This window comes from Bolinopsis microptera, chromosome 11 (assembly GCF_026151205.1).
Source record: "Bolinopsis microptera isolate Bmic1 chromosome 11, MBARI_Bmic_1.0, whole genome shotgun sequence".
Taxonomy (NCBI): domain Eukaryota; kingdom Metazoa; phylum Ctenophora; class Tentaculata; order Lobata; family Bolinopsidae; genus Bolinopsis; species Bolinopsis microptera.
In genome coordinates, this window is record NC_087082.1 from 1097206 (window position 1) to 1121000 (window position 23795).

General features: G+C 35.3%; 2 protein-coding genes and 1 long non-coding RNA gene across 3 annotated transcripts in view; 1 reads left to right on the top strand and 2 right to left on the bottom strand.

Moving 5' to 3' along the window:
- Window positions 1-23795, top strand: part of LOC134822730 (phosphatidate phosphatase LPIN1-like) — a 582707-nt gene that overhangs the window by 413785 nt on the left and 145127 nt on the right.
- Window positions 3022-5023, bottom strand: LOC134823311 (uncharacterized). The gene is made up of 4 exons (XM_063834734.1): window positions 4946-5023; window positions 4097-4184; window positions 3872-3928; window positions 3022-3598 (listed from the first exon to the last, which is right to left on the bottom strand). Exons 2-4 carry the CDS (start codon window positions 4171-4173, stop codon window positions 3109-3111), a joined length of 624 nt encoding a protein of 207 aa, XP_063690804.1. The 5' UTR covers window positions 4174-4184; window positions 4946-5023; the 3' UTR covers window positions 3022-3108.
- On the bottom strand, window positions 5390-6402 carry LOC134823554 (uncharacterized). The gene is made up of 2 exons (XR_010161314.1): window positions 6325-6402; window positions 5390-6115 (listed from the first exon to the last, which is right to left on the bottom strand). It is a non-coding gene; the product is annotated as an uncharacterized LOC134823554 (long non-coding RNA).

The window sequence follows — 23795 nt, forward strand, 5'->3', positions numbered from 1 at the left end:
GTCTTATACTCCTGACATGTACCTTAGTGTCTGTAGGGAGGTGAGTCTTATACTCCTGACATGTACCTTAGTGTCTGTAGGGAGGTGAGTCTTATACTCCTGACATGTACCTTAGTGTCTGTAGGGAGGTGAGTCTTATACTCCTGACATGTACATTAGTGTCTGTAGGGAGGTGAGTCTTATACTCCTGACATGTACCTTAGTGTCTGTAGGGAGGTGAGTCTTATACTCCTGACATGTACCTTAGTGTCTGTAGGGAGGTGAGTCTTATACTCCTGACATGTACCTTAGTGTCTGTAGGGAGGTGAGTCTTATACTCCTGACATGTACATTAGTGTCTGTAGGGAGGTGAGTCTTATACTCCCATATATTTGGTCAATTTTAATTCACAATCGCTGTCATACTCTTGATCTTATGTTGGCACTTTAATTGTTTCATTATTATTTTTCAATAGACTTATTTTCAGTCTGACTGTCGAGATGGTATGGCCCCACAAATAGCACTTTCCAGTTTATCTGTGCCAAAGTATGAGGAGTAAGTTTTCTTCAACTACAGGGTCACCCAGAATTAAACAAACATGTCGACTTCTTAGAGTCTTTACAAAAACAGTTAACATCCCACACTCTTAAGATAGATCACATATTACAAATGTAGCTAATTCTGGGTCACCCTGTTGGTTGTTAACATTTTAATGATTTCACTCCCGAGATTGCTGGAAAACAAGCTGTAGAAATATAATGCTATTTTTACGTTTTATCAGACCATTTATTATTGAAAGAAACGACAAATTAATTCCAGAATTTGGCTTAATTTCTATAGCTAAAAATGAACGGTGCACTTTGTAAATTTATAAATAGATGTCCAATACCTGATACGATGCTGTTTGTCATTATATAAAGAACTAATTTAAACTCGGTCTCTCATTGGTTAGAGACGGTTTCTCAGAACGAAGCTGCAACACCTATAGTAGTGTCCTCTGTTATTGAATGTTGCTCAATGTTCGCAGCTTGGCTGTTATTAGTGTGGCTGCTGCTCGGAGTTCACTCCTTTACTGTATTACTGTATCTATCCAAGGTAAATTAGTGTATAATATGTTATTATATTGCTGTAAATTTATGTTTTATCGAATACAGTAGTAGTATAGATACTAAATTTAATTTTAAGATAGACTATGTTCATATCCAAAAATATTCATTCACCATATATCAATAACAGCTTATCATATAAGACTACTTCAAATTTGCGATTTTTGGCGTATGTTCAAACTTCAATTCTATATGCATTGAAGGACTCCAAAAAATAAGATAAGCATTAGAATTTATATCTGATTCGATTAAAAATTCAGATTCCAGCATTGATTGACCTATAAAATATATAATATATCAGAGGCGATGAAATAGCCAAAAATAGGAGCAGGTTTTAAGTAAGCTGTTATTGATGATCAACACTTATTTGCTGATACAAAACTCAACTTTCAGCGAAGAGATTAAAGAATCATCCGAGTCCAACAGTTTATTTAGCAGGCTCTCATTCAGCATAGATTCAATTAATAGGTAAGATTTGTTACTTGTGAGCCCAAAATAATATATAATATAAAAGTGTCACTCAAAATGTAACCTGGAGAGAAAGTGATAATTTAACCGTAAGGTTTGAATATTTGGGATTTCGTCATATGCTACCTTTCTTTTTATGGTGATAATTTGATCAGTTAAACAAAAATTTCAATTTTATGCCAGATGAAAGCTCCTGGATTTTCTCTTCGACCAAATGTCACATCAGTTATTTTGAAGCAGATACATCCGTCACCAATATCCTAAAAAGATAAGAAACCACTTGAGTGACATTTTGATGTGCTTTGAAAACCACAAAATGTCACTCAACCCAACCCTGCTTCATACTGACACAGAAAGTGATAATATTTGAGAGAAGATAACGATAAAGTCATAAAGTGTCACTAGAGAGAAATAATAAAATATAGCATGTTGAATATGCTCTCATCTGAATTGCAGTATAATTTCTCATCCCTCGTCATACTGCTCGAGTGACACTTTGAGGCAGACGTTTTGTAACTTGTACATCCACCAGTCCTTCCTCTTACCGAATATCTTATAACAGCCGTTCAATTTGTTTATGCCCACTGTTATCTTCCCATAGCTATATCTTTAGTCCCCACACCAACAGTCCTAACATTCACAGCGATGACACATCAAAGATCAGCCAGAAGAAGTCCTCTTCCTCACTTCGCAGTGCTAAGCTCATCAGCATGTCCCAGAAAAGTTTGGATTTCACTGACGATGAACTGGTTGAAAGCATTCACGAGAAGGTACCAAACACGTGGAAATTTTGATTTGAGTATCTTACATTACACTTTGTAGTTAATACTTTATGACGGTAAGGGATCTATCTGACGTGTTTAGTAGGTAGCATCACAGTTAAATCTTAGTCCAGTCCGAAGTATCCAAAAAGAATTCTGTTTCAGTTATCAAAAGTTGAACAGCAAAGGCAGAAAGAATCTGAAACCAGCAGTTTTAATGACTCTAACAAGGTTTAAAATGTCATTTATAATTAATTTTAATCAATTGCATCGCCGATATTATTAAGCTTTAACTTCCAATTTATTAAATCTCTTTAAAAACGCTCCTAAGCGACACATTACACATAGCTGTCCTAAAATTCTCACTAACACTGAAACTAATCTCTCAGGTTTCCCCAGAGGAAACAGGATCCAACAAGAACTCAGGATCCAGTCACAAGACATCATACTCTAAAACTTCTTCAGTCAGCAGCTCTCAAGTTAAGCGGACCAGCAGCGAGAGTAGCGGGGCTGACGATGTGCTGGCACTTATCAGAAACGAGCTTAACCAGGCAAGTGCTAACTGCAACATACATGTGTATTATATATATATATTTCGTTGCTGTACTCATACACATTAAAAGTCGGTGTTATTTATATATATATATAAGTCTAACCTGCCCAAGCTAGAGAGCCATGGCAGGGCCACTGGACCAGCAAGCAAGGCCCGGACCAAAACACACTGCAAGATATATCTTTTGAGAAATTATCGATTTGTGTGAAGTTGCACTGTTTGTTGAAGTAAGAAACGATCATCAGATTATGTAGTTCCAGTTTTTATTCGTTGCAATCCTATCAAACACTATCTTCGCAAAGTTCTTACAGTTTTCCTCTGCAAAGTTATATCTGATGTTCAGCTGATCTTTGTCCACTATAATGAACTTGTACAAAGTTTCAAATGTCTCCCACGACGAATCACGAATAATAAACTGCGGTTCCCAGTACCAAGAGCTGCCTTCACTGACTCGCCTCCCTCCCTCCAGCCTATCTTTTACATCCTCGATATCTCTACTCATCTGTAGGATGAGGGATTGTCCTGTTTTCTCCAGAGACCACCAGAACCCACCTTCCGGGGTATTTGTATAAAATATCACGTAAACATGGAAGAATATAGTGTTTGTCCATTGGTATTCGCTGAGTGGAGTTTTGTAGAGGTACAGCATTTCGAATCTGTCTTGATTGATGTGTTTTTGAAGATCGGATATGTCTAAGTCCAAATTTCCTGTGCTAGCGTAGCTGTAGTATCTGAAAGATAAAATATAAAATTTCCTCACCAGGTGATAATAATGAACGGATCAATATAATATTCCACAAGCAGCAGCTCTTTGAAGCTCCTTTTCAATAATGCTGACTGATTTAAACAACAAATATTCGCCATCAACCACAATTTGACGTATAGTGGTCATAATTTCAACAACTATCCTATTTTAGTGGTTGCCTCCCACGTAATTAGAATGATTTGCTCTACATGTTAACGGTTGGCTTGAACAGTTCAACTATGAACTGTTGATGCCCCACCTTATGTGGCGTTGCCACTCAATACCCTGTGATCTGTTGTTCGTCCCCGATGGTGTGCTGAAATTATAGAGAACCTTTTATTGAGCTATAAAATATTTATAAGAAATATTATAGAATAAACGGTAAGCATTAAGTTTTCGATGTGTGAAACTAAATCATTACATTATCAGTATGTTTTGAAAATTGTGAGTTTGTAATCTTGAGATTTTCAATTGAAACAGTTACCTGACGTTGCCTTGCCAGTGTATTCCATTTGATTTTAAGTTTGTTCTTGATACGCCACTACTGAAGGAGCTTCCCATCCCCCTTAGTTCTAGTAAGCAGTTGAAATATTTAGTTCTCTACTTCCCTTCTCTACATGATTAATACTATTAGATTCGAGATAGCAACAATCTTACAACTGCGTCCTCTACAATTAATGTAATACTCCTAGTATATATAATATAGCATATTACAACTTTATTAGTAAAATTCAAATTCAACAACTACTTAAAATCGAGTTGGCGTAATAAACTATGGCATTAAATAAAAAGCGTGAGAGAGAGAGAGAGAGAGAGAGAGAGAGAGAGAGAGAGAGAGAGAGAGAGAGAGAGAGAGAGAGAGAGAGAGAGAGAGAGAGAGAGAGAGAGAGAGAGAGAGAGAGAGAGAGAGAGAGAGAGAGAGAGAGAGAGAGCGCAACTAAACGGCAAAGCGAGTAAGAGTGATTTAGGTGACCTCAATAGCTCACTATATTCTGTGTGTCACACTGTGTGTGGTATTGTAGTACATCTCATGGGGCCTGTTACTACTAGCTCATTCAACACCCAGCTATACATAGCAACATGGGCTATAATGTTAATTGAATAATGTGCGTTTTTATCAACTAAAAGCTCTAAATAACAATATAATTGATATTGATAACTTTTCATGACTGTACAGTGTGGTGTAGTGTTGCCTGGTAATAACTACCACTGTATAGTGGAAAATAACTAGCATCATCGAATGTTTTAAACTCGTATTTCCATGGCACATGTCACGTGGAGGTACATCTTTACTTTCAAGGAGGGTAGTATGTAAGTGTGATCAATAACTTACCATCATGGAGGGTTTGTTGTGAAATAGAGCAAGGAGCAAGGAGCAAGGAGCAAGGAGCAAGGAGCCATATCCAAAACATCTTTACAGCGTGTTGCGTGTGACTTGTACACCTTATGTGGGTAATGTGTAATGTATGGCTGATGTTACATTATGCTATAAGGTAAACACTATACCCGTTAAGTGTGTTCAAGTGTGGTAGGTCTCTAGGTTTCTAATTGGCTAATTATATGTTAATTAAAAAAGGAAATGGGACAATATACTAACTGATGAGATATTCTACAATCAGCAACAGGTAAGCTATTGTGATGTTTAGAAGCATTTACACTTTACAGTTAATTAAGAAGGTATAAGATCACCAATAACATGATCGTGACAACGGTATTATAATAAGTAGGGTACACGTGTCTGGTACACGTGATGTGCATTACAAAATAATTCTGCAAATTAACGAATAAAAATAATGTTCGTAATATTACAAAAGATTGTGTCACTGTAAATATTGTGTTACTGTCAATATATAATGGTTTTGAATTAAAAAATTAAACGGGGAATTGTCGTACCAACTCTTTAAGAAAATATGTTGTACAATATTCATGGTATAAAATCGTTCATCTGTAACATTCATAATATGTTAGTGAAATCGATGGGTGTTTTTAAACAAAAGCTAGATTATGATGTTGAATCAGTCAAATAAAATAGTACCAGGTTTTGTTTCGGGCGATCTTGTCAAAAACAGTCTTTGCAAATTTCTTACAATTCCCATCTGAGTAATTATATTTCAAATTCAATTGGTCTGTGTCCACTATTATATACTCGTACAATGCCCTGAAGCTAATACAGCTGGAGTCGCTAGTGTTAAGTAAGGGTTTCCAGTAGTTAGGGTACTTCTCAATGCGCCTTTTTCCCTCAATTTTATCTCTCACATCTTCAATATTTCTGCTCATCTGAACAATCAATGCCTCTCCATTCTTCTCGAGAGACCACCAGTATGTTTCTGTATCTGTCCGCGTGCTCAATACTACATAGGCATGGTAAAATGTCAAGTGTGACCATTGATGTTCGCTCAGAGGTGTGGTGTAAATAGACACACTGCTTATATCATCGTTGTTTATGTGTTTCAACGCAATATGTACTTGGTCTTCGTCATCTAAGTCAAGGTAACATATAAACCTGAAACGATGCATTATTTATGTTCTATAGATCTGGATTCTGGTGGGGAGGTGAAACTCCTGACACGTTCTACTCCCCACCAGAATCCACATATTATATTGATACATAAGATGCAAAACTAAATAATTTAAACCAGATCAGACATGTAATCTATAATGAGTTTTGGAAATGTGGACACAAGTGGACAGCCAATGCGCACAAATTCTTACTTTATCTTTCCACTCCATTCATAACCTTTCGCTCTGTTTATCCCACTCGAATTGGAGGGGCTGCTTCCCATCTTCAATTATGCTATAAAAGAGTTCGATTTTTAGAGTTTAAATTACGAAAACTGCTTGTACTGTAAACCGCGCAAATAACCTCACATGTTTGGTCATTATCACGTGCGAAGGTTTTATCATATCATGGTAGTTCGAGAGGATACCGCTGCCAGTCGGGCGCCGGTAAGGCAGCAGTATCCGCTTGAACTATCTATTTTATGTCACGTTTGAATTACAATAAGATATGTACTAACTATCAATCTACTGGCTAGAAGCATTATATGGTACTAGATGTAAGTTAGGACCATCAACAATTTTCCCAATAAAAAAATTCAATTTTTCGGAAATTTCTTTCCTTTGTTTAAATTTAAAAAAGTTTTTCGGTTTTTTGGCCTTCCTCAAACACATCTTGTAAATTCCCTTGAACAAAAATTTTGGGATAATTGCAGGGTCCGGTAAAAAAGGGGTTTCCCGGTTTTTGTAAAATTTTTTAATTAGTTTTTTTTTTCTTTCAATTTATCCCCCCAACCCCCCTTTTTTGCCTCTTTTCGAAGGGGAAAAAAATGCCCCTTTCCAAATTTTCCAAAAGGGGAAACCCGTTTGGGTTTGTATTGGGGCCTTTTGTTTTTAAAAAATAGGCCCCCTTTTTAAAATTTAAGTGTGAAAAATTTCTAAGTTTGTCCCAAATTAAATTTTGCCAAGGTTTGTTAAAAAAAACCCTTTTCTTTTAATTCCAAAAGGGTTTATTGGGGGTTTTCAACCCCCCCCAAATTTAAGTATTTTATTTTTTAAACCCATTTAATTTAAACCGAAAGCTGTTTTTTTTTTTCCTATTAAGGATCAGCCTTTCAGGTAAGGAAAAATTCCCTTACCGTTTTTTCCACTCCCCCCAAAAACCCTTTTTTTTTTAAACCCAAAATTTTAAATTTAAAACCCAAACGGGAAAATTTTGTAAGTGTTTTTTAAAGTCAAAATTTAAAAACCAATTTGGGGAAATTTTTTAATTTAAACTTTCCCTTTAATTTAAACTTTCGGTTCCCTTTTGTTGAAAAATTTCCCCCCTTAAAATTTGGAAAAAAAAGGGGGTGCTTTCCCTCTTTTATTATGTAATTTAAAAAAGTTTCCAAATTTTTTTGATTTTTGTTTTTTTGGAAAAATTTTTTTATTTTGGGGTTTTAAAAACGAAAAAAAAACCACCGTGGAAAAACCCGCAAAATCAAAGTTTGGGGAATTTATCCCCCCCGAAGGGTTTTAAATTAATTGGGATAATTAAAAAATTAACCCGCTCCGTCTCGAAAAAAGGGTTCAAGGATGGGGGGTAAAAGGGGAAGTTAAAGGGGTAAAACAACCGGGATTTTATCCGCTTTTTGTTTTCTTTATTTTATGTCAAATTTAATTTACTTTTGTAATATGTACTTCACCCAAATTTCTTTTCTTTAAAAACCAAATTGAAAAGGTAATTGGATGTAAATTTAAAAGGGGAAAAAATCCCCTTAAAATGGGGAAAAGGAAAAATTGAAAAAAAATTTAAAAATGGTTGGTTTTTAAATTAAGAAAAACCCTGAAACCGGAAATGGGAAACACAAAAAAATTTGGGTAAAAGAAAGTTTAATTCCCTATCAAACTTTACGTTTTTTTTGTAAACGAATCCAGTGTTGCCCAACAAGAATTTGAAAAGAATCGCTTTTGATCATATAACAATAGACCCTTGGGGAAAAGGGTCCCAAAAAAAGTTTAAAAACCCCCTTTTTTAAAAATGCAGGCCTTTTTCAAAGTTAATTAAAAAGTTTTAAAAGACCCGATTTAAAAAAGTTTTTATAAAGGGTACACTACACAACAAATGTTTAAGCCCCGCCTTCCTTTGTGTATAGTTTTTTTCCCTAATTCCCAAAGGGGTTTTCCAACAAAAGTAAAAATGTTTCAAAAATCGTTTTTAAAAAACGTTTTTAAAAATACGATTTTAAATTTCACCTGCAATTATTACAAAACTCCCCAGAATTACAACAAAGTTTTTATTGAGGTGGAGAGTTGTAGTGGAAAAACCCCTTTAAAAAGAGTGTAATATCCTTAGATTTCCCCGCGTAAGGGTTTGTTTCTCGTGTTCGGGGAAAGGGAAAACTACTTAAAAAATAGGGGCTTTTTTAATTAATCGTAACAAAATAAACAAAGTTGGGTTCCCCCCAATTTCCCCTGAAACTTTTAGTTTGGGCAATAACTTTGTTTTTTTAATTACGCTTTTAAAAATATTTCTCAAATTTCCAAAAAAAAAATTTGTTTTGTTTTTTCCGGAACGCTGGTTTCAAGAAGCGATAAAAGAAAACATTGAGAAATTGTGATAATCTATGTCTTCTTTTCCGGGTGTTATGGTTTTTTGAGGGGACTCAAAAACTTCGGGAGGTAAGCAACAAGCTGATTTTACGGGGGAAAACATTCGGGGACAAAAGGAATTTTTGCGATTTTTTTTGGGAAAAATTGGAACCGGGAATTTTTTTCGCCTATTTTAAACCCCATACTTTAAAAAAAATTTTTCGGAAATTAAGGGGGAAAAAATTTTGCGATTCCGTAATTTCCGCGTTTCCCTTTTGGGCCCTGGGTCCGGTTTTTGGTGGTTCCCCTTTACACCAAATAAATTTTTTTTAAAAAATCTTTTTCCAAAATTTTTAAAATTTTAAAAGAACCATTTAAATCCGGGATCTAAAATCAATGGGAAACCCAATTTTTAGGTTTTACCCCCTGATTTAGACGAAATATCGGAACTTCCCCCCTCCTTTTGCAAATTCACCCTGGACCTTGTTCCCGACTCCCAGGGCCCCCCGCCCAAAGTGGGTTCCAAATTTTTTTTCTTTTTTTTTCTTAATTTTTTTACTTTTTTCCCTGTTTTGTTTAGAAGACTCGGGGAATAAGGGGAAGGGGAAAAACACATAATTTTATTGCATCATTTTCGATTTTTTTGCAATATAAATTTTGAGGGGTTTTAATTATAAATTCTGTAAATGGAGCCTCCCGGGTTTAGACGTATGTGACACTTTCCTCTTTTCCCCGGGGGGCAACCCCTGCACCCCCCCCGTTCCCGGGTTCCTGGTTATTGTATGGGGCACTTCATTTATTTGACTAATGGGCTTTTTTGGGGCTTTTTTCAACCCCGGTTTTTCACGTGACACGGCCGGACACGTCATCATTTCTATTTCTAAAAAGGGGTTTTTATTGGTGTCAAAAAAAAAATAAAGAAAGGTATGGAATTTAAACTGTTAAAAAAAAACACGGGAAACACCTTTCCCAAATCCTGTTTTTTTTAATGGGGCTTTAAAGATTTAAAACACCTTTAAATTGTTCGTTTTTGCAAAGGGTTGAAAAGACCCCCTCAAATTAAAATTTGTTCCCTATCCAATAAATTTTTACCAGCTTTAAGGGGGGCTGCCCCTTTAACCCTTTTTTTTCCCCCCTGCCTTTATTTTTTACGGTAAAAAGAGTTTTTATTGAAATTTTTTTTCGGTTCAGGTGGTCGTTGGGGGGAAGGTTTTTGGGGGGGCGGTAAGAATTGAAAACAGAAAAGTTTAAAAACTAAAAATACTAACAGTGAGGTTAGGGAGCCCTGCACCCACTCAGTCCGTTTTTAAACCGGGGGAAAATTTCGCTGTGGTTTATTAAATTAAAAAGGGTTTTTTTTTTATTTATTAAATTAAAAAGGTTTTTTAGTTATTTTTTTTTAATAGGTTTTTTAATTTTTGGATTATTTAACGGGGTTTTTTTTTTTTTTTTATTTAAATTTTATGGGTTTATATTTAAATTTTTTTTATTTTTTTAAGGTTATTGAAATTTTTTTACAGGGTTTTCTTTTAATTTTTATTTTGGTATATTAATTTTATAATTTGGGGGGATTGATTTTTTAAAAGGGTTTTTAAATTTTTATGATTGTTTAAATTTAAAAAGGGTTACTTTTTTGAAAACAAGACAGAAAACAGGGAATTTATCTTTCCTTTTTGTTATTTACGTTATTTAAGGGGAAAAGGGATCAGTAGGTGTTTGTGGGTTTTTTTATAAAAAAATAAAAATTTATATTTAAAAAAATATCACTTTAAAACCCGGGTTCAGTGTTAAAAAAAAATAAACCCTAAATTTTTTCCCCCCTGGGGGGGGGGAACCCCCCCCCGGGGGGATCTTAAATTTTCTCGTGGAACCCATCAGCTGGTTTAAGGGTTTAAAAAGTTTCGAGGAAAACCCCGGTATCTTTTGCGATTTCGGGGAAAAAATACGAGCTTCGTCGTTCCCCTTACCAGATCAAACAAAAAAAAAAATTTCAGAACCCGGGAAAAGGGTTTTTTCTGAGTTTTATCGGTTAAAAAAAATTGATTGGTTTTTAATTTTTAATGGTTAACAAAAGTTTTGTTTTTCTCGTATTAACGGTTTTTAATATTTGGGGCATCATTTTCCAGGGCCCCAAAAAGTTTTTTTTTATCTGTAAGGGTTTCCAGTTTCAGGAAAATTGTTGGGGCGCAGCGGGCGGGCAACAGAGTTTTCCCCGTGTTTTTGCTTTAAAGGGGTTGCGTCGTCTTTCCCATTATGAGTCGAAGGGCAAACTTTGGGTTTTTAAAAAAAAACCCAAAATTTCAGTAAAACAGCTTTATTTTTTTGTTAAAAACAACTATTTTTTTTTTTATTTAAACACGAAGGGGAAAACGGGGTTCACACCCCAAAAAGCTTTAAAAAAATAAAATTTTGCACCATTTTTTTCATGGTGCCCAAGACCCTTTGTTGGTTAAAAAATTGGAATAAGGATTTTTTAAAACTTTTTTTAAGGGGGGTTTTTTACCCTCTTTTTTTTTCCCCGGGTTTCCCCCCAAACCCCAAAACCTCAAAGGTTCTGGGATTTTTCGGGTGAAATAAGGGGGGGACCGGGACCCCTCCGTCCTTTTTTGGGGGGTCCCCCTTTTCCCCCCAAAACCCTCGTGGGGAAACCCCACCAGGTTTGGGGGCTTTAAAAAACCCCCCCCCGTTTCTAACTAAAACAGGGGGAAAAATTAGGTTCCCAAATTTTTTGGGGTTTTTTTGTGGGGGATTTTTTTTAAAAAATTATTTACCCTGCCCCCTTTCCCCCCCAAAAAGGGGGCCTTGGTTTCTCAATTGGGACCGGGGGCCTCCCCCTTTTTTCCAAATCCCCCAAACTTAAAACAAACCCCTTACCAATTTCCACTACAAAAAAATTAACCCTGGTTTACTTTTAAAACCTGCACTGGCCAAATGCACTCCACTCACTGCCCAAATTTTTTTCCCCACCTTTCCCCTTTCCCCTTCAATTCAAATTTCACCAAATAACCAAAATCCACTACCACTCAACCCCCAAAATTTTACCCCCACTTGCCCCACACCACCTATCACTGCCCCCGCACTACCCAAATTTACACCCTCACTAAAACTTTCACTCACCCCATCAAATGAAATTACCCCACTGCACCTGCCCCTTGGGACCTTGGGACTTTCAAATGCCCAAATCTCTACATCACTAACTCCTACAAAACTACACTAAACTGCAATGAAATTTACCCCCATTTTGCCCAATTTTTTCCCCTACACTGCCCAAATTTTCCCCCCTGCCCCTTTCACTGCAAATGCCCCCTGCATTGGGACTTCACTACACCAACAAATCCTCCACCCTAAAATAAACCCCCCCAAATCCCAAATTACAACTTGCCCACTAGAAAAACACTGGCCCCTTTAAAGGCCCCTTGGGAAATTTGCAAATTACACTTCAAATACATACCACCCCTTCCCCTGCAAATAATGCACTCAAATTTACAATTTTGTTGGGACCCCAATCACAAAACCCGACCACTGCCCACTCACTTCGCCAAATACCTCCCTCACTTTGGCCCCTTCTGCAAAATTTAAAACACTTGCCCCTCCCCTGCAAATGCACTTTCCCACTTTTCCAAATCAATCAAACCTTTCCAACTTTAACACCTTTCCCCTAAAACCCAACACCCTAATAAATAATTTTTTTAAATCCAATTGGTATGTGGGCCCCCCCAAAAAGGGTTTTACAAAAAATTTTTCCAAAGGAAAAACTTTATTGTTTTTTTTTTTTTGGGAAATTTTTTTCATTGGCCCCCCCCAGTTTTTGGGGTTTTAAAATTTTTTTGGGAATTTTTTGGTGGGGAGGGTTGGAAAACATAAATCAAACCCAAAATGGGGCCCCCCCTCCCCACCCAAAAAACCTTTTCCCATCCGAATTTTGGGTTATTTTCCACCTTTAAAAACAAATTGGGGCTTTAATTTTCCTCCCCCCGGGGGGTTTTACCCCAAAACAGGGAAGGGGCGGAGGGGCTTAAAAAACCGGGGGGGAAAAAAATTTTTCAGGAAATTTTCCCCTAAAAACCCCGGGACCATCTTCCCCTAAAAATTTTTTTTAAAATTTTCAGTTTTTTTTTGCCGGTTTTTATCTCGGGGGAGGGGTCGGGGCCCAAAACAAAGGGGGTTTTTTTAGGTGCCGGGTTTTAAAACGGGTTTTTAATTTTTCAAAAACCGATATTTTAATTTTAACCCTTTTTTTCCCTTTCCAAAAAATATTTTTTCCCAATTTTTTTCTAAATTTTTTTTATCTTTTCCCCGGCCCCTTTTTTTTAAAGGGCCCCTTTGTTTCCCTCACCCGTGGTTAGGCAGGGGACCCTTTCCAAGCAAAAAGGGGGAAAAAGGTTTTTTAAAAATGTTTAACCCCCCGGGCAACGGGAATGGGGCCTTTTTCCTTGGCCATTTGGTATTTTTGGGGGCAAAAAAAAAGTTTGACAAAACCAAGGGAAAATTTTTTTTGACCCAAAACCAAAAAGGGGTTACTGCGGGGTTTTTCACATTTCCCGGGGGGTTAAAAAATTTTTATTTCCAACCCCCCCCAAATTAACCCAAAACTTTAAATTAATTTTAAAATTGGGAATTTTTTTTCTTCCCTTTTTAAGTTAGAAAAAATTCTTCTGTATTTTTGGGGTTTTTTGAAAAGGGCCCCCGGGAAAAGGCAAAGGCAAATTTTTTAATTTCCAAACCAAAAAAGTTTTGGGGAATTTTCCAAATTGGGGAAATTTTAAAAAATTTTTTTGGGTTTTTTTTAAAAAAAAAACCCATGGAAGTTTTTTTTTAAAATTTAAACATTGAAAAATGTTTTTTCCCCGAAACAAAGCTTGCGCGGAGGGGGTTTTCCAAAAAACTCCCCCCCCCGTTTTAAAAAAATTTTAAAAATTTTTGGTTGTTTAACATTGGGGTTTGCAGGTTTGTCAGGGTGTTTTTCGGGGGGAACCTTTTTTTTTCAAGTACCAAAAAAATCATGGGTTAAAAACATTAATTTTTCCTTATTTTGGCCAAAAAAAAAAAGGGGGGGTCGGGGGGCATTTTAAATTCAAACATTATTTCCGTCAGGGGTTTTGGGGGGCGGGAAAGTTTGGGTTGGGTCGTGATTTAAAATTTTAGGAAAAGGAAAAAATTTTGGGGGGGCCCTTTTAAAAAACCATTGCTATCGTTTTTTTTGGGGAAATTTCCAAAAAAAAAAAATTTTCTTTTTTAAGGGGCCCCAAAAACCCCAAAAAACAAAAATTTTCCCCCGTCTCCAAAAATGGGAAAAAAAACTTGGGGGGGGAAATTTCCTTTTCCTTTTTTTCCCCCCCATAAAAAAAATTGGTTTTTTTTTTTCCCTCTATTTTTTTTAGGGTTTAAATTTTCCCGCTTTTTTTTTATTTTAAAACAAATTTTCGGTTTTTGGGGGTCAAAGGGAAAGGGGGTTAAAAAAATAAGGGGTTTAAAAACAAGGGGCCCCTTTTTCCCAAATTTTTTGGGGCCCGGTGGGTTTTTTTTAAAATTCAGGGGGAAAATCAACCGAAAAAATAAAGGGGAAATTTCTCCTTGGGTTTTTGGGGGCCCAAACTTTTTAAAGTGGGTTGGGCAAAATTTGGGAAAATGCTTTAAAACCCCGTTTTGGGTTAAATTTTCTTTTTAAAGCCAACATAATGAAAAAAATAAAATATTTTTAAAAAAGAGTATTTTCCCGTTCTTTGGGTTTTTATTGAAAAATTTTCGTTTAAATTTGAAATGGAAAAATTTAAAAACCCTGGTTTAGGGGTAGGGTTTGGGGTTTCTCATTTTTAAAAAAATTTTTGCGTTTACAATAAAGTTTAAACCCTCCCTTCCCCCCCCCAAAAAAACATGTGATTTTTGTTTTTTGGGAAAAATAAAACCCTTTTTTTTGGCCCTTTTTCCACGGGGGGGGCATTTTTTTGGTTTTTGATTTTTTTACGAAACCCCGAAAAAACTGAAAAAAAAGGTTGTGGGGGTTTTTTGGGGCCAAAGGGGGAAAAAAAATTTTCCCAAGGGAGGGAAGGGGGGTTTTCTTTTTGGAGTTGGGGGGCCTTTTCTGGGGGAAAATTAAAGGAAAAGATTTTTCTTGCCCAAAAGAAACAAATTTTCTTGGGGGAGGGGGAACTGGGTTTTTTGGTTTTTTTTTTTTGTTTTCCAAATTTTTAAAAAAAAGGGGGGGCCCGGGGGTTTTTTTTAAATTTGCCTTGTTTTATTAAGGGGTTTAGGGTTTTTTGATTTTTTATTTCTTTTAAAAAAAAATTTTCTTTCTCAAAGATATTGGGAGGGAAAAATTTTCAAAAAATTTTAACCCCGAAAACCCACCTTTCCCCCCCCCAGGGTTTTTTGGGTTGACCGTCGGACCGCTTTACCTGTTGGTTAAAAGGGGCCCTTTTTTTAAACCCCCTTTTTTACGTGCAGCCCCACCAAACCCCCCCCCCCCCTTACCTGCCCAAAACCCCCCCGCCGCTGTCCAAAAGGGGCCTCGTTAAACCCCCTTTTTTCCCCCCGGGCCCCCACGTGGGGTTTTAAAAAATACCCCCTTTTTTATGGGTTTTAAATTTAAAGTGGTTTTTTTTTTCTTGTGATTTAAAATTTTTTAAAAAATTTTTGGGTTTTTTGGAGGGGCGCCCCCCGGGAAATTTTTTAAACTTTTTTCCCGGAGGCTGGTTTTGGGGGCGTGATTTAAAAATTTAAAAAGCCTTGAACGGTTTGGGGGGCCCTGTTTGGAAATGAGGGTCAAAAAAAACCTTTTTTTAGATTTCAAAAAAAACAAGGGGGGTTTTAAGATAAATAATTTCCCTTTTTTACTATAATTATTTTAAAAAAATTTTAACCCCTTTTTTTGAAAAACCAAATTTAAATTTTTTCCATTTTAAAAAAGTTTAGATTATTTTTTTCGGGGATAAAAAAAAAAAAAATTGGGCCCCATAAAAATCTGAAAAAAAAAGGTTTGAAAAAGGTTTTTTTTAAAATTGGGAAAAAAACCCGGGCCAAACCCGGGAGAGGGAAAAAATTTCCTTTGTTTTCAAATTTTTTGATATTTGGATGGTTTTAAAAACCCGGGGGCTTTTTGGGTTTAAAATAATTTGCCAGCCTGAAATCCGGTCAAGAAAATTGTAGTTCTGTCCGTGTAAACAAAACCCTTAATATCAAATCTTTTATTATAACACCGTACAATATTGTAAAAACTCACATATTAATCACAACAACCCTCAGCCGAACCCCCCTCTGCAGATAAAACAGACCAACCGGACACACACTCGACGATGGACGACCTTTGGTAACAAGTCCATCTCAGTGGACACCAGCTCGGATAACACCAGCCTGTGCGAGATGCAGGTCCTGACCAACGCTGAATCTGACTCAGATCTCTCTTACAGGTCCACTTTCTTAACACATCACGTGACTCACTCACTGACAGTAACGCATATTATCACGTGACTCGCTCACTGACAGTAACGCATCTTATCACGTGACTCGCTCACTGACAGTAACGCATCTTATCACGTGACTCGCTCACTGACAGTAACGCATCTTATCACGTGACTCGCTCACTGATAGTAACGCATCTTATCACGTGACTCGCTCACTGACAGTAACGCATATTATCACGTGACTCGCTCACTGACAGTAACGCATATTATCACGTGACTCGCTCACTGACAGTAACGCATCTTATCACGTGACTCGCTCACTGACAGTAACGCATCATATCACGTGACTCGCTCACTGACAGTAACGCATCTTATCACGTGACTCGCTCACTGACAGTAACGCATCTTATCACGTGACTCGCTCACTGACAGTAACGCATCTTATCACGTGACTCACTCACTGACAGTAACGCATCTTATCACGTGACTCACTCACTGACAGTAACGCATCTTATCACGTGACTCGCTCACTGACAGTAACGCATCTTATCACGTGACTCGCTCACTGACAGTAACGCATATTATCTTGTTCCGCGACTACTATTTTTGTGCTTTTGCTGACTTTGGGACTTGGGTAGCATAGAGTTAACAAAAAATAGTATATTTATGATTCATTCTCTGTGTTTAAAAAAAATTCTCCGACTCTGTTTCCGTTATTATATTATAATTGTGGGCTACTCTGTGTATTACAACTTAACCACTCCACTGTAAACCTCAGAACGTTACGTTACATAACTTGACTGTTAACCTCAGAACGTTACGTTACATAACTTGACTGTTAACCTCAGAACGTGACGTTACATAACTTGACTGTTAACCTCAGAACGTTACGTTACATAACTTGACTGTTAACCTCAGAACGTTACGTTACATAACTTGACTCTTAACCTCAGAATGTTACGTTGCATAACTTGACTGTTAACCTCAGAACGTTACGTTACATACACTCTACATCGTGTGACAGCGCGGGAAAAGTTTCCCCTTACTGGGAAACCCCCCCCAGAACCCCCCTTTTTTTTTTTTTCCCCCCAAAAACCAAAAAAACCCTTTTTCCCCCTTTTTGGAACCCCCTTTTGGGGGCCCCCCCTTTTTCCCCCTTTTTTTTTTCCCCCCCCGGGGGTTTTTTCTTTTTTGGCCTTTGGGTTTGGGGGGCAAATTTTTAAAAAAAATTTAAAAAAGGCCCTTTCCCCGGGAAAAAAAAAATTTTTCCCCCCGTTTTTTTAAATTTTTTTTTTTTTTTTCCACCCCCCAAAAAAAACCCTTTTTTCCCCCCTTTTTTTTTTTGGGGGGGGCTTAATTTTTTTAAAAAAAAAATTTTTTTTGATTTTTTTTTTTTTTAAAAAAAAAAAATTTTCCCAAATTTTTTTTTTAATTTTTTAAAATTTTTTTTTTTTGTTTTAAAAAATTAAAAGGGTTTTAAAAAAAAATTTTTTCCCGGGAAATTTTTAATTTAAACCCCCCAACCCTTTAAAGGGGGAAAATTTGGGGTTTTTTCCCCCCTTTTTTTTTTTAAAACCCCCCCCAAAAAACCCCCCCCCAAAAAAAATTTTCCCCCCCTTCCCCAAAAATTTTTTAAACCCCCCCCCGGGGGGGGCCCCTTTTTCCCCCCCTTTGGGGGGGGGCCCCCCCCCCCCCCCGGGCCCCCCGGGGGCCCCGGGGTTTTGTTTGGGGGGGGGGGTCTGGGTTTTTTGTTTTTGGCCCGGGGTTTTTTCCCCCCCCTTTTTTTTTTTTGGGGGGGGTTTTCCCGGGTTTTTTTTTTTTCCCCCGGGTTTTTTTTCCCCCTTTTTTTGGGGGGGGGGCCGGGCCCTTTTTTTTTCTTTTTCCCTTTCCCCCTTTTTTTTTCCCCCTTTTTTTTTTTTTTTTCTTTTTCCCCCCCCCCGGGGCTGTTCCCGGGGGGGTTTGGGGCTGGGGTTTTTTTTTTTCCCCCCTTTTTTTTTTTTTCCCCCGGGGGGCCCGGGCCCTTTTTTTTTTTTTTTTGGGGGCGGGGCCCGGTTTCCCCTTTTTTTTCCCTTTCTTTTTTTTTTCTTTTCCCCCCCCTTTTTTTTTTTGGGGCCCTTCTTTTTTCCCCTGTTGGGGTTTTTTTTTTGTTTTTTTTTTTTTTTTTTCCAAAAAAAATTTTTTTTTGGGGGGCCCCCGGGTTTTTTTTAAAATTTTTGGGGAAAATTTTTTTTTTAAAATTTTTTTTTTTTTTTTGGGGGGAAAGGGGGGTTTTTTTTAAATTTTGGGGGGGGGGGGGGGGTTTTTTGAATTTTTAAAATTTTTTTTTTTTAAAAAGGGCCCAAAAAAATTTTTTTAATTTTTTTTTCCCCCCCTTTTTTTTTTTTTAAAAAAATTAAAAAATTTTTTTAAAAAAAGGGGTTTTTTTTCCCCCTAGGTTTTTTTTTTTTGATGTTTTTTTTTAAAACCCAAAAATTTTTTTTTAAAAAAAATTTTTTTTTTAAAAAAATTTTTTTTTTTTTTTTTGGTATTTTTTGGTTTTTTTAAAACCCGGGGGGTTTTTTTTGGGGGGTTTCCTTTTTTCCCCCCAAAAAAACCCCCCCAACCTTGGGGGGGGAAAAAAAAAATTTTGGGGGTTTTTTTTAAAAGGGGGGAAAAAAAATTTTTTCCCGGAAAAAATTGGGGGTTTTTTTTTTGTTTTTTTTTAAAAATTTTTTTAAAAAACCCTTTTTTTGGTTTTTTTTTTTTAAATTTTAAAAAAAAATTTTTTTTTTTTCCCCTTTTTTTTTTTAAAATTTTTTTTTTTAAAAAAAAAATTTTTTTTTTTAAAATTTTTTTTTTTAAATTTTTTTTTTTTTCTTTTTTTTTTTTTTCCCTTTTTTAATTAAATTTTTTTATTTTAAAATTTTTAATTTTTTTTATTTTTTTCTTTTTTTTTTTTTAAAAAGGGGGAAAAAAATTTTAAAAAAAAAATTTTTTCCCTTTTTTTTTTTTCCCCCGGTTTTAAATTTTAAAAAAAAATTTTTTCCCAAACAATTTTTTTTTTTTTTGTTTTTTCTTAAAAACCCCTTTGGGTTTTTTAAAACAAAATTTTTCCCCCCCTTTTTTTTTCCCCCCCCTTTTTTTTTGGGGGGGCCCCAAACCCCCCTTTTCCCCAAATTTTAAAAAAATTTTTTAAAAATTTTTTAAAAAAAAACCTTTTTTCCCTTTCCAAAAAACTTAAAAGGTTTTTTTTTTAAAAAAAAAACCCCCCCTTTTTTTAAAAAAAAAAACTTCCCCCAAAAAAAACCCCCCCAAAAAAAATAAAAACCCTTTTTTTCCCCTTTTCCTTTTTTTTTGGGTTTTTTAAAAACCCCCCCAATTTTTTGGGGGGGGTTTTTTTTTTGGAAAAATTTCCCCCAAAAAATTTGGGGGTTTTTTAAAAATTTTTTCCTTTTTTTTTTTTCCCCCCCCCCCGGGGGGGAATTGGGTTAAAAGGGGTTTTTTTTTTTTAAAGTAAATTTTTTTTTTTTTAAAAATTTTTTAAAATTTTTTTTTTTCCCCTTTTTTTTTTAAAAATAATTTTTAAAAAGTTAAAATTTTTTTAAAATTTTTTTTTAAAAAAAAAAATTTTTTTTTTTTTTTCCTTTAAAAAATTTTTTTTTTTTTTTTTTTTTTTTTTTTTTTAAAAAAGGGGGGGAAAAATTTTGGGCCCCCCTTTTTTTGGGGTTAAAATTTAAAAAAATTTTGGGGGGTTTTTTTCCCCCTTTTTTTTTTAAAAAAAAAAATTTTTTTTTTCCCCCCCTTTTTTCCCCCTTTTTTTTTAAAAAAAGGGGGGGAAAAATTTTGGAAATTTTTTATCAAAAAAAGGAAAAAAAATTTTTTAAAAATTTTTTTTAAAAATTTTTAAAAAATTTTAAAAAAAAAAATAAATTTTTTTTTTTTTTAAACCCTTTTTTTTTTTAAAAAAAAAAAAACCCCCCAAAAAACCCTGGGGAAAAAAAAACCCCCCCAAAAAATTTTGGGGGGGGAAACCCCCCCCCCCCCAAAAAAAAAAAAAAAAAACCCTTTTTTTGGTTTCCCCTTTCCCCCGGGGGAAAACCCCTTTGGGGGGGGGGGCCCCCCCCCCCCCCCAAAAAAAACCCCCTTTTTTTTCCCCCCCCCCTTTTTTTTGGGGCCCCAAAAAAATTTTTTTTCCCCCCCCCCCGGGGAAAAAAGGGGGGGGGGGGGGGTTTTTTGGGGGGGGGAAAAAAAAACCCGGAAAGGGGGAAAAAAGGGCCCCCAAAATTCCCCTTTTTAAAAATTTTTTTTTTTAAATTTTTTTTAAAACCCCCCCCGGGGGGAAAAAAAAACCGGGGGTTTTTTTCCCCCGGGGGGGGGGGGGGGGGGGGTTTTAGGCCCAAAAAAAAAATTTTTTTGGGGGGGGGGTTTTTTTTTTTTAAAAAGGGGGGTTTTTTGGGGGGGGGTTTTTTTGGGGGGGGGAAAAAAGGGGGAAAAAAATTTTTTTTTTGGGAAAAAAAAACCAAAAAACCCCCCCCCAAAAAAAAAATTTTTTTTTCCCCCCAAAAAAAAAAGGGGGGGGGGGGTTTTTTAAACAAAAAAAAGGGGCCGGGGGGGGGCCCCAAATTTTTCCCTTTTTAAAAACCCGGGGGGGGAAAAAAAATTTTTTTTTTTTTTTTTTTTAAAAAAATTTTTCCCTTTTTTTTTTTTTTTTTTTTTCCCCTTTTTTTTTTTTTTTTTTTAAAATTTTTTTTTTTTTGGGGGGGTTTTTTTTTTCAAAATTTTTCCATTTAAAAAAAATTTTTTCCCCGGAAAAAAAAAAAAATTTAAAAAAGGGGGGGGAAAAACGAAAAATTTTCCCTTTTTCCCTTGGGGGGGTTTTTTTTTCCCCAAAAACTTTTTTTTCCTTTTTTTTTTTTTTCCCCCCCCCCCCCTTTTTGGGGCCCCCCCTTTTTTTTTTTAAAACCCCTTTTTTTTTTTTTTTTTTTCCCCTTTTTTTTTTCCCCCCCAAAAAAACCCTTTTTTTTTTTTTTAAAAAAAAAAAATTTGGGTTTTTTTTTAAAAAAAAAAAAAATTTTTTTTTTGTTTTTTTAAAAAAAACCCCCCCGGTTTTAAAAAAAAAAGGGTTGGGTTTTGGGGACATTTTTTACCTTTTTTTGGGGGGTTTTTTTTTTTCCGGAAAAAATTTTTTTAAAAAAAAAAAAGGGGGGGGAAAAAATTTTTTTTCCCCCTTTTTTTGGGGGGGGTTTTTTTCCCCCCCCCCTTTTTTTTTTTCCCCCGGGGAAAAGGCCCTTTTTTTTTAAAAAAAAAATTTTTTTTTTTTCTTTAAAAAAACAAAGGGAAAAAAATTTTTTTGGGGGGGTTTTTTTTTTTAAAAGGGGGAAAAAAACCCCCCCTTTTTTTTTTTTAAAAAATTTTTTTTTTTTGGGAAAATTTAATTTTTTTAAAAAAAAAAATTTTTTTTTTTGGGGGTTAAAATTTTTTAAAAAAATTTTTGGGGGGGGGAAAAAAAAATTTTTTTGGGGGGAAAAAGGGGGTTTATTTTTTTGGGGGGAAAATTTTTTCCCCCCAAAAACCCTTTTTTTTAATTTTAAAAAAACCCCAAAAGGGGCCCTTTAAAAAAGGGGGGGTTTTTTTTCCCAAAAAAAAAAAAATTTTTTTTTTTGGGTCCCGTTTTTAATTTCAAAAGGGGGTTTTTTCCGAAAAAAATTTAAAAATTTTTTTGGGTGGGTTTTTTGGGGGGGTTTTTTTTTTTAAAAAAAACCCCAAAAAAAAAAAAATAAGGGGGCCCCAAAAAAAAAATTTTTTTTCCCCCTTTTTTTTTTCAAAAAAAATTTTTTAAAAATTTTTCCCTTATCCCCCCAAAAAAAAGGTTTTTTTTTTCCTTTTTTAAAAAAAAAATTTTTTTTTTTTTTTTTTTTTTTTAAACCCAAAAAAAAAACCCCTTTTTTCCCCTTTTTTTGGGGGGGTTTTTTTAAAATTTTTTGGGGGGTTTTTTTTTTTTAAAATTTTTAACCCCTTTTTTCCCCCCCCAAATTTTTTTTAAAAAAAAGGGGAAAAACCCCCCCTTTTTTTTTTTTTGGGGGTTTTTTTTTTTTAAAAAAGGGGGGGTTTAAATTTTTGGGGGGGGCCCCCCAAAAAAAAAAATCCCCCAAAAACCCCCCTTTTTCCCTTTTTTCCCCTTAAAAAAAAAAAGGGGGAAATTTTTTAAAAAAGGTTTTTGGGGAAAAAATTTTAAAAAGGGGGTTTTTTTTTAAACCCCCTTTCCCTTTTTTTTTTTTTTTGGGGAAAACCCCCCTTTTTTTTTTAAAAGGGGGGGTTTTTTTTTAATTTGGGGCCCCTTTTTTTTTTTCCCCCCCTTTTTTTTCCCCCCCCCGGGGGGGTTTTAAATTTTTTTTTTTTTTCTTCCCCGGGGGTTTTTTTTTTAAAAAAAATTTTTAAAAAAAAAAAAGTCCCTTTATTTTTTGGGGGGGGACCCTTTTTTTTTGGCCGGGCCCAAAAAACCCCTTTTTTTTGGGGGGTTTTTTTTTGGGGGAAAAAACCCCCCCCCCTAAAAATTTTTTTTTTTTTTTTTTTGGGGGCCTTTTTTCCCCCTTTTTGGGGTTTTGGGGGGGTTTTTTTTTTTTTTAAAAGGGGGGCCCCCCCCGGGGGGGGGGAATTAAAAAAAAATTTTTTTTTTGTTTTTTTAAAAACCCCCCTTTTTGGAAAATTTTTTTTCCCCCCAAAATTTTTTTAAATTTTTTTCCCCCCCAAAACCCCCTTTTTTTTTTCAAAAAAAAAATTTTTTTTTTTTTTTTGGAAACCCCTTTTCCCCCCCCCCTTTTTTAAAACCCCATTTTTCCCCCCAAAAATTTTTTTTTTTAAAGGGGAAAAATTTTTTTGGGGGGTTTTTTGGGGGGTTTTTTTGGGGGGGAAAAAAAAAGAAAAATTTTTTTTTTTTGGGAGGTTTTTTTTTCCCCCAAAACCCCCCCAAAACCTTTTTTAAATTTTTTTTTTGGGAAAATTTTTTTAAAAAAATTTTTTTTGGGGGGGGTTTTTCCCCCCCCCCCCTTTTTTTTTTTTTTTAAACCCTTTTTTAAAAAAAACCCCCCTTTTGGAAACCCGGGGTTTTAAAAGGGGGTTTTTTTTTTTTAAAAAAGGTTTTTAAAAAAAAAGGGGGGGGGGTTTGGGTTTCCCCAAAAATTTTTTTTTTCGGTTTTTTTTTTTTGCCCCCTTTTAAAACCAAAAAATTTTTTTTGGTTTTTAAACCCGGGGGGCCCCCTTTTTTTTGGGGGTTTTGGGGGGGGGTTTTTTTTTTCCCCCCCCTTTCCCCCCCCCCAAAAAAAAAAATTTTTTTTTTTTTGGAAAAAATTTTTTTAAAAACCCAAAATTTTTTTTAAAAAAGGGGGGGGCCCAAAAAATTTTTTTTTTAAAAAGGGGGGGAAAAGGGGAAAACCCCCAAAAAAAAATTTTTTAAAGGGGGGTTTTTTTTTTTAAAGGTTTTTTTAAAAAAAAAAATTTTTTTTTTTAAAAAAAAAAATTTTTTTGGGGGAAAAAATTTTTTTTTTTTTTTCCCCCTTTTTTAAAAAAAAAAATTTTTTTTGGGGGAAAAAAAATTTTTTTTTTTGGGGAAAATTTTTTAAGGGGCCCTTTTTTTCTTTTTGGAAAAAAAAAACCCCCCCCCAAAAAATTTGGGAAAAAAAATTTTTTTTTTTTCTTTAAACCCCCAAAAGGGTATTGGGGGTTTTTAAAAATTTT

What these genes read in the sequence shown, in the direction of transcription:
- LOC134823311 (XM_063834734.1), bottom strand. Translation starts at nt 4,173, where the DNA reads ATGGGAAGCTCCTTCAGTAGTGGCGTATCAAGAACAAACTTAAAATCA. An exon ending in CACTGGCAAGGCAACGTCAG is followed by an intron (nt 3,929 to 4,096) that starts GTAACTGTTTCA and finishes CTATAATTTCAG; the next exon opens with CACACCATCGGGGACGAACA. An exon ending in GAGTGGCAACGCCACATAAG is followed by an intron (nt 3,599 to 3,871) that starts GTGGGGCATCAA and finishes TTTATCTTTCAG; the next exon opens with ATACTACAGCTACGCTAGCA.